Source organism: Acanthochromis polyacanthus, chromosome 17, assembly GCF_021347895.1.
Source record: "Acanthochromis polyacanthus isolate Apoly-LR-REF ecotype Palm Island chromosome 17, KAUST_Apoly_ChrSc, whole genome shotgun sequence".
Classification (NCBI taxonomy): Eukaryota; Metazoa; Chordata; class Actinopteri; family Pomacentridae; genus Acanthochromis; species Acanthochromis polyacanthus.
This window is the reverse complement of record NC_067129.1, coordinates 25,328,146-25,345,047: the sequence shown is the minus strand read 5'-3', so window position 1 is coordinate 25,345,047 and position 16,902 is coordinate 25,328,146. Positions and strand designations below refer to the sequence as shown.

Sequence of the window (16,902 nt, the reverse complement as noted above, 5' to 3'; positions counted from 1 at the left end):
CAGTGGATGTGAGTGCGCTGTGCTCTCAAGATGTGTTGCGGGTGCTCATGTCCCTGCAGCCGGTACTCCAAGACGCCATCCAGAAGAAGAGGACGGTGCGGTCGTGGGGCGTTCAGGGTCCCCTCACCTGGCAGCAGTTCCACAAGATGGCTGGACGGGGCTCTTACGGTAAAACTGGGGCCAAGCTAGGGACATGTGTCTACTTAATAAATGGTTCTGACAGAGGCTTTGCGAAAATCCAGCATACTTCTATTAAACACATAAGTAAATCAGTGTTTTTGAGGATGTAAATGCAGGAGGATTCAGTCTGCCAAAAGCTCCCTCAAAGTAAAAGAACAAAATCCTTTTTATTGTCATTTTGAGTATGAAAATATTGGCTTTGAAAAAGGATTGTTGGTCAAATGCACAATATCTACTGTGAGTGCTATGCTGACAGCATTTGGCGTTTGTGCGCTTGACATTTGGGATGTGTGTGTCTTGGGGTGGAAAAACTCTGAATGTTGTCAGATCAATAGGCAGTGTAGTCCCTCTGGTGTGGTCCAGATGTCAGCTCTGTTGGGAGGAGCTGTCAGATCGTCTGGTGACCTCCAATTCTGATGCACAGTGGAGGGTGGAAAGAGGAGGGTGGGGAGCTGACACATCACCTGTTAGCAATACTCACTGCTCTGTCTTCCTTTATGTTTCTTTGTACCTCCTCCCTGCCTTAAGTCTACTTCTGTTTTCCCATTGCTCCCACAGGCACAGATGAGTCCCCAGAGCCTCTGCCCATTCCCACCTTCCTGGTGGGTTATGAGTATGACTTTGTGGTGCTGTCTCCATTTGGTCTGCCCTACTGGGAGAAACTGTTACTGGATCCTTTTGGCTCCCAGCGGGACATTGGGTACCTGGTTGTTTGTCCTGACAATGAGGCCCTGCTCAGCGGCGCCAAGAGCTTCTTTAGAGACCTCACTGCTGTCTACGAGGTACAGAAAACGAGTGCAAACATTTCATTGTTGACGCTGTCTACGTATGACACTGCTTCAGTTGTATCCATTTCATGCTTTGGAGTTAATTTTGTAGACTGAATAATTATCTTAAACTTATTACTAACCAGTATATTTTTTGTTAAGCTGTTTAAGGAAAAAACACAGCAGAAATATCTGCAACTACATTGAGGCCTCCATTCTTCAACTATTTCCAAATTCCATTTATGTATCAGTTCATCCACTTACTGTGTTTGACACGCTGCCTTTATCTGTTTTTGTACAGTCATGTCGACTGGGACAGCACCGGCCCATTTCCAGAGGCTACCCCGATGGCATAGTCCTCGTTGGTGGCAGTGGAGCCAAAAACCTTGTGGATCAGCCAGTCAGTGACTGGTTCCTCAAGGCTGCCAGCGGCAACAGTGACGCCTTCACTAAACTTAAACTCTATGCACAAGTGTGCCGCCACAACCTCGGTAAGTGCCATTTACAGCCAGGTAACTGTCACAGTTTTCATTCTACATGGTCCCTGGTTCTTACGCTGCTCAGTGTGTGATTCAGTAAGCTTTTTGTTGTTGAATTTCCACCTTCAACACCTCTTGATGTAGTTATTTTGATATTATTGCCTTCCTATTATAAGACTAGCCAGAGAACCTTGACTGCTTAGAAGAGCTTTGAAATATAAAAGAAGTGTTATCAGTGAAAGAGGATGTTGAAATGAAATAAACTATCTTTTTATTTTTTCTAAGAGTGTTTCATGTTATTCATAAACATCTAATGATGGTATTTGCGTTTTTCTCTTTAGCGCCATACCTCGCATCACAGCCACTAGACAGTTCCCTCCTCACACAGCCCAGTCCCCCGCCCTTGTCCAGCCAGTCGTCATCCACACAACTGCCTGGCTCCACCTCCAGCACAGTCAGCCAGCAGGGCTCAACAAATACTACCGGCTCGTCTGCTCCCAACAACAACAGCAGCAGCAACAGTGGGTCCGGAAATGGCTCTGCGTCATCAAACAGCCTTGTGACGTCTGCGGGCCAGTCTGGCAGCACAATACCGTCTGCCAAGCCAAACTCATTTTCCCCCTTTGGAAGCATGGCGAGCCAGAGCCAAGGAGGTGGTCTTCAGAGTGGACAGCTGGGACAGCAGGCTGTGACCCAGAATACTGGCACCTCAGGGGACAACTCCAGCAGCCAGACCCAGGGGCCCTCAGAGCCTCCTGAAAGGTACTGAAGAGCTCAAACCTGCACACCGTCAACAGAAAAATGACATTGATACCCAACTGAGTGCTCGTTTTGTTATTTGAATAAACTTTTGTTGAGAGATGAATCAGCTTTTTAGAGGTATTTTCCAATAGTCTTTAATGTGACACGGCATTTAGTAAAATGTGTAAAAAAAGAACTGAGCTAAGGAAAAGAATAGCATTGTAAAACTGCTCTTCTTGTGTTTTCCCCAGCACTTTGGAACGAGAGAAGGTGGGCGTACCCACAGATGGGGAGTCCCACGCTATCACGTACCCACCTGCCATCGTTGTTTACATTGTGGACCCCTTTAGCTATGAGGAGGCAAGCGGCGGTCCAGGGCCGGTGCCGGCCCACTCCAGTGTGTGGACACTGGGTTTGCTACGCTGCTACCTTGAGATGCTTCAGTTCCTTCCCCCACACATCCGCAATTCGATTTCTGTACAGGTAAGTAGGCTTCCCAAGAGAGCAGCATTTTTATTGCTGACCATATTTTATTTTGTTTCCATGATGCTTAATGCATTAGAGGGAATACATTAGTTGTGTCAGTGTCAGTGTGTCAGTCACTCCTTAATGGTTAACAGATTGCTCTCAGTGGCTTCTCTGCTAATATATCATCATCATTAGATGCAGTAAATTGTTCATAGCATACCCTGAGTGTACCAGAAAATTTATTAAACACTGTGACAATATAATCCACTGTGGTAGTATTTACACCACAGCTGTACCCAAGTAGCTGAAATAGTTGACTTTTCAGGGGAGGACATTTTTCATGTCTTTTTGGTCCCTGCTTATATTTGACAAAGATTATTCATTTTCTCTACCCTATTAGAGGGCAATTTAACACACCAGAAGACCGGCCACTCCACTAACATACTTATGATTTACCTGCAAAACACACATGTCAAGGTCTTTATTAATCATTTGTGCCATCAGAACATATTTCCACACTGAACAGAAAGGAGTTCTTGGTCTCTCTACCTTTTGTTTCCATCACAGTGTTGTAACAAAGTCATTTTAAGCCATATCTAATGTGAAGTAGTAAAAAACAAAAAAAAGCAAAAGTGGTTTGGCTGTAAAGATAAAATTCAACTTGGGTTCTTCTTATTGTTAGTTTAAATCACTTGTGTTTATGAGGCAGCCTTAATGTATACACAGTTATATTGGATTGCATTCCAAATGCATTATGTATGCATTATGAGGAAGAAGAAACCACACGGCTGAAAGTTAACTATAAGAAGTTTTAATGAAGCGTTTTCCTGACTAATTTAATGGTCACTTCCCACTTTTCCCCAAGTTGTAGGTATTGCATGGTTTTACTTTGAATATTTAAACATGTTAGGAAAATTTGCAGCATTACCCGTATTTCTCTATTGGAGAGCTGTTGTAATAAATGTGCTGTGCATATATAAGAGTGACTCGACTTGCAGTAGATAGTTTCCGTTTAGTTACTTCTATCTAACTACTTGTCTTCTTTCCCTCAGATCGTCCCGTGCCAGTACCTGCTCCAGCCAGTACGAGGTGAAGATCGTCATATCTACGCCCAACACCTCAAATCTCTAGCATTCTCTGTGTTCGCTCAGTGCAGACGGCCACTGCCCGCCTCCACCAATGTGAAGTCACTGACAGGCTTCGGCCCGGGCTTGGCCATTGACACAGCATTGAAGAGCCCAGAGGTACATGCAGTGCACAGCCAAGTGGTAGCAGTTGCACTCCAATTGCTTTGACATAATCCATCTGCAAAGCAGAGACAGTCTTTAGCATACAGTTGCAGTTCACTTCTTTAGCTGCTCCCTTTTGGCACCGTGAGTGTTAGCGTCCTGGGTCGTCTGATCGATATGCAAGCAAAGAGAAGCTGGCACTATGGCCCCGGCAACAGCGTTTTGGTTGCTTACAGCTTTCCAGCAAAACATGAACCTGACCTGATTTGACCCTGCCGGCTGTGTTCAGTCAGCCTCTGAAAAGAAAGAAGGCAATGAGATAGAGTCTTTAGCGCTAACCATCCTCAAAGTTTGTTTTTTTTTTCCCCCCTTGCTGGAGAGAGGACCAAAGGAACTTGTAACCCTCTGCTACTCTAGAGTTTTCTTTCCATTATCTGCTTGGGTAGCTCCCTGAGACCTTCATAATGGGATCTTGACTCAAGGTTTAGACAAGAGGGTGCTTTAGATCAGGGCTTAATTCAGTGGACTTCCTTCCTCACAGCAGGTGTTACCTTTTTCTTTTAACACAGAGACAAATCTTAAGCTGCCCTGCTGGAATACCAGGGATATTCCAAGAATGGGAAGGAAGCAATAGCATTTTTTCTTGTACAGATATATACTATGTGAACAGAAGTTAGGATGAGAAAGATGCATTTTCTACAATAGATTGTCTTGCGGCTACATATACTCAACATCAAATCATCTTGCACAGAATCTGTATCTATCAAATTTTTCTTTCAAGTTCTGTTGAAGAATTTGTCCTGAATCTTTTATCCTTTCTATCTGCAGAGGCCAGAGTGTCTACGTCTGTACACACCTCCGTTCATCCTCGCACCAGTAAAGGACAAACAAACAGAGCTTGGGGAGACATTTGGTGAAGCATCGCAGAAATACAACGTTCTGTTTGTAGGATATTGTTTGTCCCATGACCAGCGATGGCTTCTGGCTACATGCACTGACCTGTATGGGGAACTCCTAGAGACCTGTATCATCAACATAGATGTGCCCAACAGGTAGGACCATCATCAGCACTACATAATAACCTACCGTCTGTTCACTTTTATTACCATCACTTCTCAGCACCTAAAGCCACTGGATCTGCAGACTGGTTTTTGAGTTACTTTGGGTTTTTCTCACTGTGAGTTATGTTGGAAACTTAGAGTTCAGTACTTTGGCTGAACAAACAGCGGTGTATGACAAAGTGACAAAATGACTTGAAAATCGTTTTTGTAGTTTTGCCCATTGAAATAATTGGAATATCAAACACTGTAGTACTCATGCCAGTGTAGTAAAGTGTTGAAAGTGACTTCACACCATCCTGCACACTCTTGACTGGTTAATTTTTGTCACAAAAGGTGCATATCAGCTGTTAATGACACTCAGAATGTGTCTGCTTGATATCTAAACTGTGATTTCTTCCTCTATTATCTCATGGTAGCTGTCAGTTGACACTTTGTGCATAAATATATGTAGATTAGACCTGAGAGGAAAAGCGCATAGCTGTCTGACAAGTGCAAATTTCCTGAGAAGAGCCTTCATCTGTACCAAGATCCTGGGCGCACAATATATAATTTTATCAGCCACTTCTGAATGGTTGCAATATGGAGTTTGTTTCCATTTGAGGGTGCATTTTGATGTGTCTCTATGCATTTCACAGGGCGCGGAGGAAAAAGGGGTCTGTCCGGCGGCTCGGTCTACAGAAGCTGTGGGATTGGTGCTTGGGACTGGTGCAGATGACATCTGTTCCTTGGAGGGTGGTGATTGGCCGATTGGGCAGGATAGGGCATGGAGAGTTAAAAGGTAAGGGTTAAAAAAAATAAATAAACACATCGTTCGTGTGTTTTCATACCATTGTGTCACTTAGTCAGTCATGCCTGTATATCTCTTTTCTTGATGCCCCAGACTGGAGTATTCTGTTGAGCAGGAGAAACCTCCAGTCACTCAGTCGGCGTCTGAAGGAAATGTGTCGAATGTGTGGTATCTCCGCCTCAGACACGCCCAGCATCCTCAGTGTGTGTTTGGTTGCCATGGAGCCGCAGGGATCCTTTATCATCATGCCAGGTACAATGTGTGCATGTGACGAAAATTTTAAATACACCGACTATTTGAATGTACACTTCTTATCTGAGTGACATTACTCCACTCAGAGAGGCGGCGCTGATCTGTGTGTGTGTGTTTGTGTGGGGCATGATGGATGGCAGCAGCATATCACAATGCATGTCCCCTCCTTGTCCAGAGCAGATTGATGGCAGGGAAGATCGTGTACCTTTCGCTCATAAAGCACTACCTCTCAGATGCCCATTGATCTCAATGCAGTGTGATGGAGAGTCAGATCAATGGGTTTATTTTGGGAAACGAGTGGGGGATTGTCAGTGCATCATACCAGGATTGTGTTGAGCTATGCTGGGCTGACGACATCTCCTTTCTAAAAACCTTTTCAAGCTGAAAGAGATTAGCAAGGCTGTGTTAGCCTGAGATGACTTTGACTAAGAGTGCTGGCACTAAACAGAACAGCTGTTCAGACATTTTAAATCTAGTTTCTTACATGATGTACATATGAGGAAACATTTTGGTAAATTTTAAACCTTACCTCTGTGACTCTAGCTTATCCAGTCAATTCAGCCTTCTGTTAATGTTTAACCAGTCATTTCTTTCAGTTTGAATGCTGGAGTTGAAAGTGGGGTTAATTTAATCACAGTGAAAGCTTTAATTTGTTGCTCAGATGAAGATGTTGCTTGTATATTATTGACATACTCATTATTATGTTGCAATGAAGTCAGTTAAAACCAGTGAAATATGGACAGTTTGCTCAGAAAAGACCAGTTAATTGATTTTATTCATGCTAGATAGAAGGATCGTGAGAAGGATTCCCTCCCATTTCGTTTGATTCTCCTTCACTGTACTGTTTATTGACCGTCTCTCCCTCCTCTGTGTCCCATCAGACTCTGTGTCGACAGGCTCAGTGTTTGGCCGCAGCACCACCTTGAACATGCAGACGTCCCAGCTGAGCACCCCACAGGACACCTCCTGCACCCACATCCTGGTCTTCCCCACCTCTGCCTTCGTCCAAGTTGCCAGCTCTAATTACACCAACATCGACACCAACATCGATATCCTGAATGCCACCACTGGTCAGTAGCACTGCTTCATCTGTCTTACAGTCGTTGTCTGGGATTTCTGTTGTTCTTTTTAATTGAGTGCAGCTCATCCTGTTTGCTGGACCCCAAACAAACTCACAGCAATGTAATATTTACTTTTTTTGATTTGCACTGTTTGCTTCCAAACACTTGCTGTTTACTTCCCCCAGTTAATTGAGGGTCTGTGTTGTAGTAGTGTATGTTTACATGCTTGACACATTTACAGCACTCCTGAGCAATTTAAGCTTATTTACTTTTTGAAAAATATGTTTGTCAAAAATATGAAACATGTCAACTCGCACTGTGTTGTACAGTGAATGGCAAACTGACCTCTACTGACACTGTCAGTGAAAACTTGCACTGTGCAAGTTCGTCATATAGAATGTCATATCTTAACATACAAATTCAAGGAAGGGCATTTTCTAACAACCATGTGATTGCAAACCTATTGAGTCATTCTGTTCTTCACAGATGGGTCTGATGCCATTGGGATCTTTGACCTGTTGGACCAGGAGAATGAGCTAGTGGACCCAGACATCATTAACATCTCCCCCACCACCTCACCAGTACACTCCCCTGGCTCTCATTATCACCATGGAGGTGATGGCAGTAAGGTGAGACAATATGTACACACACACAGAGTCAGTTGAAGGACTTCAGAGTAACATACAACATGATAAATGGAAATCGGAGCTAATATTGAGTTTGCGCCTTGTTGCAGGGCCAGAGCACAGACCGTATGGAGTCCCATGAAGAGGTTCCTAACCTCCTGCAGCAGCCTCTGGCACTTGGCTACTTCGTGTCCACAGCCAAAGCCGGCCCACTACCCGACTGGTTCTGGTCAGCCTGCCCACAGGCTCAGAACCAGTGTCCACTCTTCCTCAAGGTAGCACACCCTGCCTCTCTCATATGTTTATGTGTAGATTTTTGTTTTTAGAGTTCGCTCCAAATACAAGTGCTCTTCATAAAACAATGATGGTAGGTCATGTTGCATTAAAGGTCCAAAAATGAGCTGTAATAAGTCCACTACAGTAAACCAGTTAGACTTGATAGTGTTCTTTGAGGGTTTCAGTGATAATTCATTTTCCTTAACCGACTTATTCAAGGCAAAATGCCAGTGTCCTGCCTATTGTTTAAGTGAGACTTACACCATATTCAGAGCATTCACAGGTGTGCTGAAAAATGTCTACTATTACAGGTTACACTTGTACAGCGTATGGTTTTGGCAAAATAAGACGACATACTTTAATTTTTTGTTTGTTGTATGTGGTTTCTGAGACTTCAAGTGTTTCACAGAGTTTGTATAATTTGGCTAAGTTGACATTTACAGACTACAGTAGACCAGTAAAAGTTTAACTTTGAAACACAGTGGTGCATGACTGTCGTTTTCAAATTTATTGTTAGTGGTCTAAACACATCAATGATGTTAAGTTACCTAACTTTTCATGCTTTATTTGGATCCATGTGCCTGTTTATAGATCTAGATAATGCTTGCTAAGTTGTTTGCCTCTAGTTTCGTCATATTTGCCATGTGAATGGTATGTATAATGTGTTTCATGACTGGGTGGTGTTTGCATTAAGTTGTGTGTTTTTTATTAACCTGTTTTCCTCATTTTAAGTACGGTGTAGTCTTAGTAGTATTCCTCGTGTCATAAACTCCTAATCTGTAGTGCATGAAAATGAACGAAACGAACAAAACACAGGTACAGTTATGTTAAATCACAGTATGAACTGAAAGACACTCAGCTCCTCTCAAAGATGAAAATGGTGGTTTAGATGAAAATATGAATGACTGCAGTAAAAGAAATTCAGTTTAACTAAGTTAAGGGAACAGCGTAAATCTTCCCTCTTTAGCTGCCACTTGACAGCAGAAAGGAAATAAGTGAAAAGGAACTACACTGCCTGTCCAAAAAGAAGTCACTACTTGGATTTAACTAAGCAAATAGAGAAGAGCCTTCCATTGGATAATTACTGAAGTGATGAATATGTTTCAGCTGACAACAACTTATTTAACCCTACCTGATGCAGTTAATAGCTTCTCACTTCTTAAACAACCATGTCAGTAGACACATCCTATGGTCATGGAAAGGATGTTAATCTGTTTCAGAAGGGTCAAATTATTGGCCTGCATCAAGCTAAGAAAACAACTAAGGAGATTTCTGAAACTACTAAAACTGAGTTAAGAACTATCATCTTTGAGGAGCAAATGTGGTCTTAACAAACTCTTAGATAATCGTAGAAAATCAATGGTAGAACTTACGGTTATGTTTAAGAGTGAAAGTAAGAGCATTTCCACGCACAATGTGAAGGAAACTCAAAGGATTGGGACTAAACAGCTGTGTAGCTCTAAGAAAACCACTGATCAGCCAGGCTAATCAGGAAAGAATGGCTTCAGTTTGCTAGGTAGCATAAAGATTGGACTCTGGAGCAATGGAAGAAGGTCATGTGATCTGATCAGTCCAGATTTACCCTGTTCCAGTGTCATGGGCCCTTCAGGGTAAGACGAGAGACAAAAGAAGTGATGCACTCATCATGCCTGGGGGCTACAAGCCTGTGGGGGTTAGGGTTATGATCTGGGGCTGGTCAGGTTTAGCAACATTATGTGCCCAAAGAAGCTGACTTCCTGAATATACTGAATGACCAGATCTGTCATCAATGGAGTTTTCCTTCACTGATCGCATGGGCATGTTTCAAGATGACGATGCCAGGATTGAGAATCTTTGAAATGTTCTGGAAAAGACTTTACGCAGCGGTTCGACTCTCCCATCATCAATATAAGGTGCTGGTAGAACATGAATGCAACTCTGGACAGAAATAAATGCTGTGACATTGCAGAAGCTAATCAAAACAATGCCATGGCCAATGTGTATTGTTCTCAGAGCCAAAGGCGGTCCAATGAAATAGTAGAGTGTGCAGCTTTTGTTTTGGACGGGCAGTATATACTCAGTGTTTAACTCCAAACTATGGAAAACCTACCCAGTCAGTGTGCTGACTGCCACTGGCTGCTCACTCAGTAAGTTCTCTATAGTTGGGCTTAGAGACACTTTGTCACACTCAGTACAGTACCTGTCCGTCAGACAGTTCTGTGCTTTGTTTTGATTATTCCCGTGAAAAGGCCATTTCACACAGAGAGGTGGAGCCAAAATAAGCTTTGACCTTCAGTGCACAGGGGGAGAGGAGAGGAAAGTTTTTCCTGCTCACTAATCCACAAAACTTAGCGTTCTCTACTCTGGTTTGCTTTTTCAGTGTCACTCTACTGTTCACTTATTTACATGGCCACCTCATTTGGTAAAGAAAATCCACCTTGCACCGTGACAGTCAGTGTCAACGGGAAGAAATAGGTTTGTGATGAATTTAACAAGTCCTCTATGTCATACATTTCCTGAAAACACCTGTCAAACTCACCTGCCAGAATTGCTCAGGAGGAAATTCTCCAATCTATGCCAGTGTCTCCACATTTTGGCAGTTTGTAAGTCTCCTGTTTTGCAACTGAGACTTCCACTTTGGCTTTAAGTGCAGTTGGAGTGCTAATCTTGTCATCACATGATATGGTTGTGTACTCACAGAGAGGTTAATGGAAAGATCCTGCTGAATTGTATTACTGATAAAACCTAGACATTCATGCTTCCACAGCCTTAAATTTGACCATCTTCTTTCTTATAACCTGTCTCTTTCACCTAACTGTATGGGTCATGAGTCACTGGTGTAGTTTTTAAAAAGATTGTTAAAATAAGAATTTTAACATTAAAACAAAAACAGGAAACATCCTAGTGGTGTGCATGTTGGTCATGAGGGCCGCTCATTAAATATTGGACTAGTTCACAGGAGTTTTATTTCACAGAGCAAACGATAGCTTAAAACGAATGAAAGTAAATTGGCGGTGATGGCAATGCCAGTGAAAAGAAGCGGTTGAGAGGATAAAACCCTGCATGGCTGTGTGTACAGAATGTGTGAGCTTTAGTGTGTGGTTTCAGTAGACAGGTGGAGAGAGCAAGTTAGACTCTTCATTTAACAAATTAGTTACAGATTTAATTGCTGTGCCCTCTCCATTATAAAACTAGCTAAATAAAAACATGGACAGTGAAGTGAGATTAAAAGCTGCATAAATTGAAGGGTTTATTCTCTAATGAGCATGACATTGTATGGAGGTACACAACTATTTAATAAGTTGGTGTCACCCAGACAATTTCATGTTTTCTATGAAAATTTTATTCTTGTGCTATCATAACTGCACAAGGGTTTTCTAATCATCCATTAGCCTTTCAACACGATCGGCTAACACAATGTAGCATTAGAACACAGGAGTGATGGTTGCTGGAAATGTGAGGCCTAAAAAAATACTGATGTTGCAATAGTAGGCCTAAATATATTAAATAATTACAGTTCCTTTTATTTATTTTACATACACAAAAATAGGTTGTCTTATGTCCTACAAAATGCCGAGCAGTAGATGTAGGTTTAGGGCTCATACCAGAAATTCTGTGTGCATGTTACATTTTGCCATGCGAAACTGGGATTACTGTCCACAATATATTGTTTGTTAGTCAAAACTAAGGGAAATGATAATGTAACGTGCTTATAACCTAAAGTAGATTTGGAGGCTTTTCTATGCAATTGATTAAGGGGTGTTAAAATACTAAGCATCGCCCAAATTATGCTTTGTTTTTGACCTGCCTTTGTTGTCAGAGTAAAGTACGCTGATATCAGCCCTGACCCAAGCCTTTTTTGGGTGCTTTAAAATAGCACAATGAGTCACAAACAGACTGAAAGAAAGATTGGCTGAGGAAACTGTAGCTCTTTTCCTAGTCTTTTAAAAGTAACTCTGACACATTGTCTAATTGAAGTCTAAAACAAGTGACACCTTCAAAGTTTCAAACAGCCTTGTGTATAATCTGTTCCTCAGAAAGCAAGCACTGTAATACTGTAGTGCCACAGAGCCTGTAGCATTTCTATTAATTGTGCATCTTAGTTTAAAAATGCACACAGGCAGATGTAATTCACTTTAACAGAGCTGTATTGAGCAGTTTAAATGTGTTTAAACTGTGGTTGGGGGAAGGGAAGAAGAAATGGATAAGGGAAGGAGAGAGAAAAGGGGTGAGGGATTGAGGAGGAAGGATGCTCTGCTGGCGCTAAGGCCTCTTGTTTTCCTCTCCCTCCTCTGTACTTTCTCTCCTCTCTGTCCTTTGTTTCCCCTCTTTCTCCATTTCTTCTACTTTGCCTGTCTGCTTTTTTCTCTCATCTTGCTACTGTTGAACTTTCTTCTCCAGCTGCTCCTGCTCCTTTGTGGTACATGCAAGCTCCTGGAAAGAGACAGGTTATTTTAGATTCTAGTAAACTGAAGCAGTCTGAAACAAGCTGTTAGGATCCAACAAGATGCTGTTGTGAAGTAAAACGATGAGCTGAGGCTGGTTGTTCTGGAGATGAGGAATTTGATCTGTCTCACTTGCCTTCATTTTCCATTTCTCCTTTTTAAATATTTCTGACACACCTTCTCCACCTCCCACACTGTCCTCCACATTTTATCTTTGCGAGCCATATTCTGTTTGAGGCCAGCTTCTAGAGCATCACAATGCTCTTCTGTTGCTCTTAACTCCTCTTCAGCTCCTTGTCCTCCCCAGACAAGGAGCTGAAGAGGGACATCTGAACAGGGACATCCAGGGTCTTCCTGTTTTCTTGTGATCCCTTTAAGGCACTTAGCATTTTTGCTTTAGCTGTTCTCAGCGATGGCTCACCTCCTTCCTCTGCCTGTCTTCCAGGAAGACAATGTGTTCCTTCAGAGATCTGTTATCCTCATTGGGAGACTTTATCTTGTTGATAGCGGAATAGAGGGCATCTCTTAGTCTCTGCACAACTGTATTTTAAACGAGATGATGGAAGCATTGCTGCTTCATACAGCTGACCTGGATGGATTTGGCACAGAGCCAAATGCCTGACAGACAGAAACACACATGTAGACAGTGCTAACAGTGGACAAAGAAAAACGCAACACTGTATGCTTAATTTTACAGGTCAAACTACTGAGCGCTACACAATACAAATTCTTACACATTTTATGAAACCTGGAACTTTCAATATCTGATTATTAGAAATGCTTATTAAGTTTGTTTGAAGTTGACTTTGGGTCCTGATGAATTAAACATTCTATACTGGCATCTGAAGGCCGATATTGATATCCTTGTTTAGGAGTTGGACAATCAGTGAATTGTTTTAAACTAACAAGTTCCTGTATTTGTTTCTTAAATGATAAAGTACTGGTAAAATATTTAAGGCAATATAAATAAAGTAAGTATGTACATTAAAGAAAGATAAAGACAAACATATGTCAGATCAATATTTGGTTTGTGCCAGCTACACCTGCACTATACTGGGTTTGGAGCAAGTTTTTTGGTGGGCTTAGTCTGTGTCAGTGTCTCCTGATTGAACATGTTTTTTATTTATTTTTTTACTCTGGTTGGGTGCTTGGTCTCAGTGTGCTGCTATGGAATTCATTTGAGGCTGATCAGACACCTCCTGATAGTATCATGACAGATAAGGATCCACACACGTGCTTGTTCAAAACGTCTCTAAATCCCATCCATCATATCAGCCTCGTGTCAACAGAAAAAGTACTGGAACACTGTAGAAAAAGAACTGTAATTACAGATGCTAAGTACGAAGACTGGAATAACAAAATTCCCCAATCACAGCGTTGTTTGTTTGATTTGTTTTAGGAAGGACACACAGAAAGGTGCCGAGGCTTATGAGGGGTCTGTGTTAATTCACGGCCCCCAGCTAATACCTCGTTCAGCATTCAGCTCCCCATAAAACCACAACTGTGTTTAAAAAGGCAGTAAAGCTGTAAACTGTTAATGAACTGCAATTTGTTTCTGTTGCATTACGTAGCTTGTGTGACCATATCGGAACACATCTAATTAAACCCTTGTGTGTAATTACACAACTGAAAACTGCACTTATAAAAGAAAGTGCAGTCTGTATTTGCAGCGTTATCCCTTATTTTCAGAGTTGGTTGCAGACTCGCTGCTGCTATCACTCTGCTGTGAAAAGAGCTGTAATTATTTAGATGAGGTGTAATAAAAGGCTGATATGTTCATTTTAATACATCTGACACCCCTCCTCTCCCCTTGCTCTCTCTCTCTCTCTCAGGCCTCTTTGCACCTCCACGTGTCTTCAGTGCAATCAGATGAACTACTGCACAGCAAACACTCCCACCCCCTCGACTCCAATCAGACCTCAGACGTACTCAGGTAAACAGCACCACCACACACTCCGCCTCAAGTCAAGTGCACAAATTACTAGTACCACCCTGCTGACTGTGTTTCCAGGCTGTGTTTTGTGTTTGTGGACTTAATCTGAAACGGACGTTATCTGTGCACAAATGCTAACATTATGCAAAGTTTAACATCTCGACTCTATTTGATAATTGTAACCCAGGACTGGATCATTGGTTTGTCACCCTGCACATACCTCTCAATGAAAGATTAAGTGTATTTTTCCTTTACCTGAACAGATTTGTGCTGGAGCAGTACAACGCCCTCTCCTGGCTGACGTGTGACCCGGCTACACAAGACCGAAGATCGTGTCTACCCATTCACTTTGTGGTGCTCAACCAGATGTACAACTTCATCATGAACATGTTGTAACCAACGGCCTGTTACATGAAGGACGTAGAGAAGCATTTCACCGAAGAGGAACACGACAGCTCCAAAGGGTGTTTCATCAAGAGTGGAGAAAACCAGAGTTGGATCCTGCATCCAGATGGGATTACATGGCTGCTCAAAGCCTCGCCAGTCCTGTCTCCCCATTCGTGGCTGTTACTGGTTGAGACAGTCCTGTCCCTGTGATTTAAAGACAGGCACATAGAGACAAGGGAATAAAGAAGAGGGGCAAACCAGAAGTTAAGTCGCTATTAATGAACGTGAGAGAATGACAGATTGGTTGTCATGTTATGTAGCATGGCAGCACAGTCACTGGCCAGTCTGTATTGGAAAGACAAGTCTATCTGTAAAGTTATTGGAAGAAAAGGGACATATTTGATCAAGGAAAAAAACTCAAGAATGGATCTTTGGTTTTAAGACAAGAAATTCCTTTTTATTCCTTTGGATGAAATAGTATCCAAATGAAATGCCTGCATCTATCTTATTTATTGTAAGTTTTTAAATGTATAATTTGTCTTATTTCTTAACCTCTTTTATATATAAAAAATGGAGAAGGTTTATATCACCTTCCTGCTTTAAAGCAATTGGTCTAAGATATATGTAATCATCTTAATTAATAAAACAACCAGGAAAAATCCCATAAAAATTAAAGTCCCAGTAGGTTGCTTTTAGAGTATTATTTTTTGTAATGGAGACAGAATATTTGTATTGTCACAATGTACAGAAGAATTAGAGTGGAGAATTATGTTCCATGCCTTTGAGCATGAAGGACTTACAGCAAAGCTGTAGCTTCAGAGGACTTGTACAGCAATGAACTTCACTGTGTTCAAATAAAGAGGTACATTGTTGTATATAGTATTTTATACCACACATTTAGACACAAAAACCAAACGGCAATATATATAAATAATTATATATGAATGCCATGCCAGCAGTTGGTGGTGTGGCTTCTGTTTTAGGAATAAAGTGCGTCAACTTATTTTCCTGTGCTTGTGGTTATTGCTTCGGGGAGGGGGACTGTGATGTGCAATTGGACAGTGACACCAATAATGGAGTGGGAGTAGCTGAACTCAGGTTTGAGCCTCTTTTTTTTTTAACAGGTGAAAGAAAAGAGTGCTAGAATGAGTGTCTTAATGGCAGATCTGCAGTGTACTTTTCAGCACATCACTCAACTTCACTGTACCTCTCCTCACTCTGATTGGCTGAGGTCCGGCTTTTTTGGCACCATTTCTGATTGGTTATGGATGCATTTAGACCAATCCCATTTTACTTCAATGTGAAGGTAAATGTGTGGTGTAAGTGAACTTTAACCAGCTATGGATGGCTGCCCTTTGCAGTGTGTGTGGACAGAGGAAGATGTACTGTCTGGATTTCTCCTTTTCAGAGGAAGACTGTACTATTGAGAATCCAATGATATTGCTCTTTATCTTGCATATTTGCCGACATTTGTTGGCTTTCAAATTTGACCATCAAATTGTATTGGTCTTTTGAGTGTAGATAAATACATTCAATATTTAATAAACCTCCGAAAATGTATTTTGCCATGTTTTCTTTTTGGAAAACCATGGTCGTTTGCAGCAACCATCTGCTTCTACTACACAGTAGATCTGCAAGCTTGTTACCACACTCTCTATTCACAAGTGGGAAAGGCATTGAAATAACCCTGCATAATAATTTGAGTCAGATATCTTACTTGTAAATTGCTGAATTGCCCCTGGGTCATGTAGTAGCAGCTGGCAGCTCATTCTTTTGAGAATTTCCTGCATTTCCTCTCGCTGTCAGCACCCTTTGAGTAAACAGAGGTCCTGCTCTGTTTTCCTTCATTTCTCGGCAACTGCTGTCAATGTGCCCTTGGAAATGTAGTGGAATTTACACTGACACCATGTCAGTGACTGGGTAGGTCGAAGTCTGCAACATTTACGTGACTGTTCTAAATATTTACTGATCAATAGGCACTTGGGATGTTTGATTAAAGCCTCACATAACCATAAAACCAAGTATGCCAGGACAGCTTTGATCACATGCTATTTATACGGTTACAAAATGTTGATTAGGGATGTTGCTGTTATACTGGTATTGCCATTAACAGTAATATTTAGATATCTTATTCCACATGCTAATATCCTAAATAAACCAACACCAATAGATATGTAGTTTGACATTCCAGCATTAGGACAACATACAGTACAGTTATGGTTACAGACTCC

General features: G+C 41.7%; 1 protein-coding gene across 1 annotated transcript in view; it reads left to right on the top strand.

The window, feature by feature from the left end:
• med13a (mediator complex subunit 13a) overlaps positions 1–15,674 on the top strand; it is an 88,394-nt gene extending 72,720 nt beyond the window's left edge. Inside the window, 14 exon segments of the mRNA XM_022204338.2 lie at positions 1–168; positions 739–962; positions 1,249–1,438; positions 1,768–2,188; positions 2,419–2,650; positions 3,688–3,879; positions 4,693–4,916; positions 5,561–5,703; positions 5,806–5,964; positions 6,846–7,034; positions 7,512–7,654; positions 7,762–7,926; positions 14,184–14,284; positions 14,548–15,674. Coding sequence (XP_022060030.2) covers positions 1–168; positions 739–962; positions 1,249–1,438; positions 1,768–2,188; positions 2,419–2,650; positions 3,688–3,879; positions 4,693–4,916; positions 5,561–5,703; positions 5,806–5,964; positions 6,846–7,034; positions 7,512–7,654; positions 7,762–7,926; positions 14,184–14,284; positions 14,548–14,680 — 2,684 coding nt within the window. The 3' untranslated portion in view covers positions 14,681–15,674.
• Positions 15,675–16,902: the final 1,228 nt, after the last annotated feature.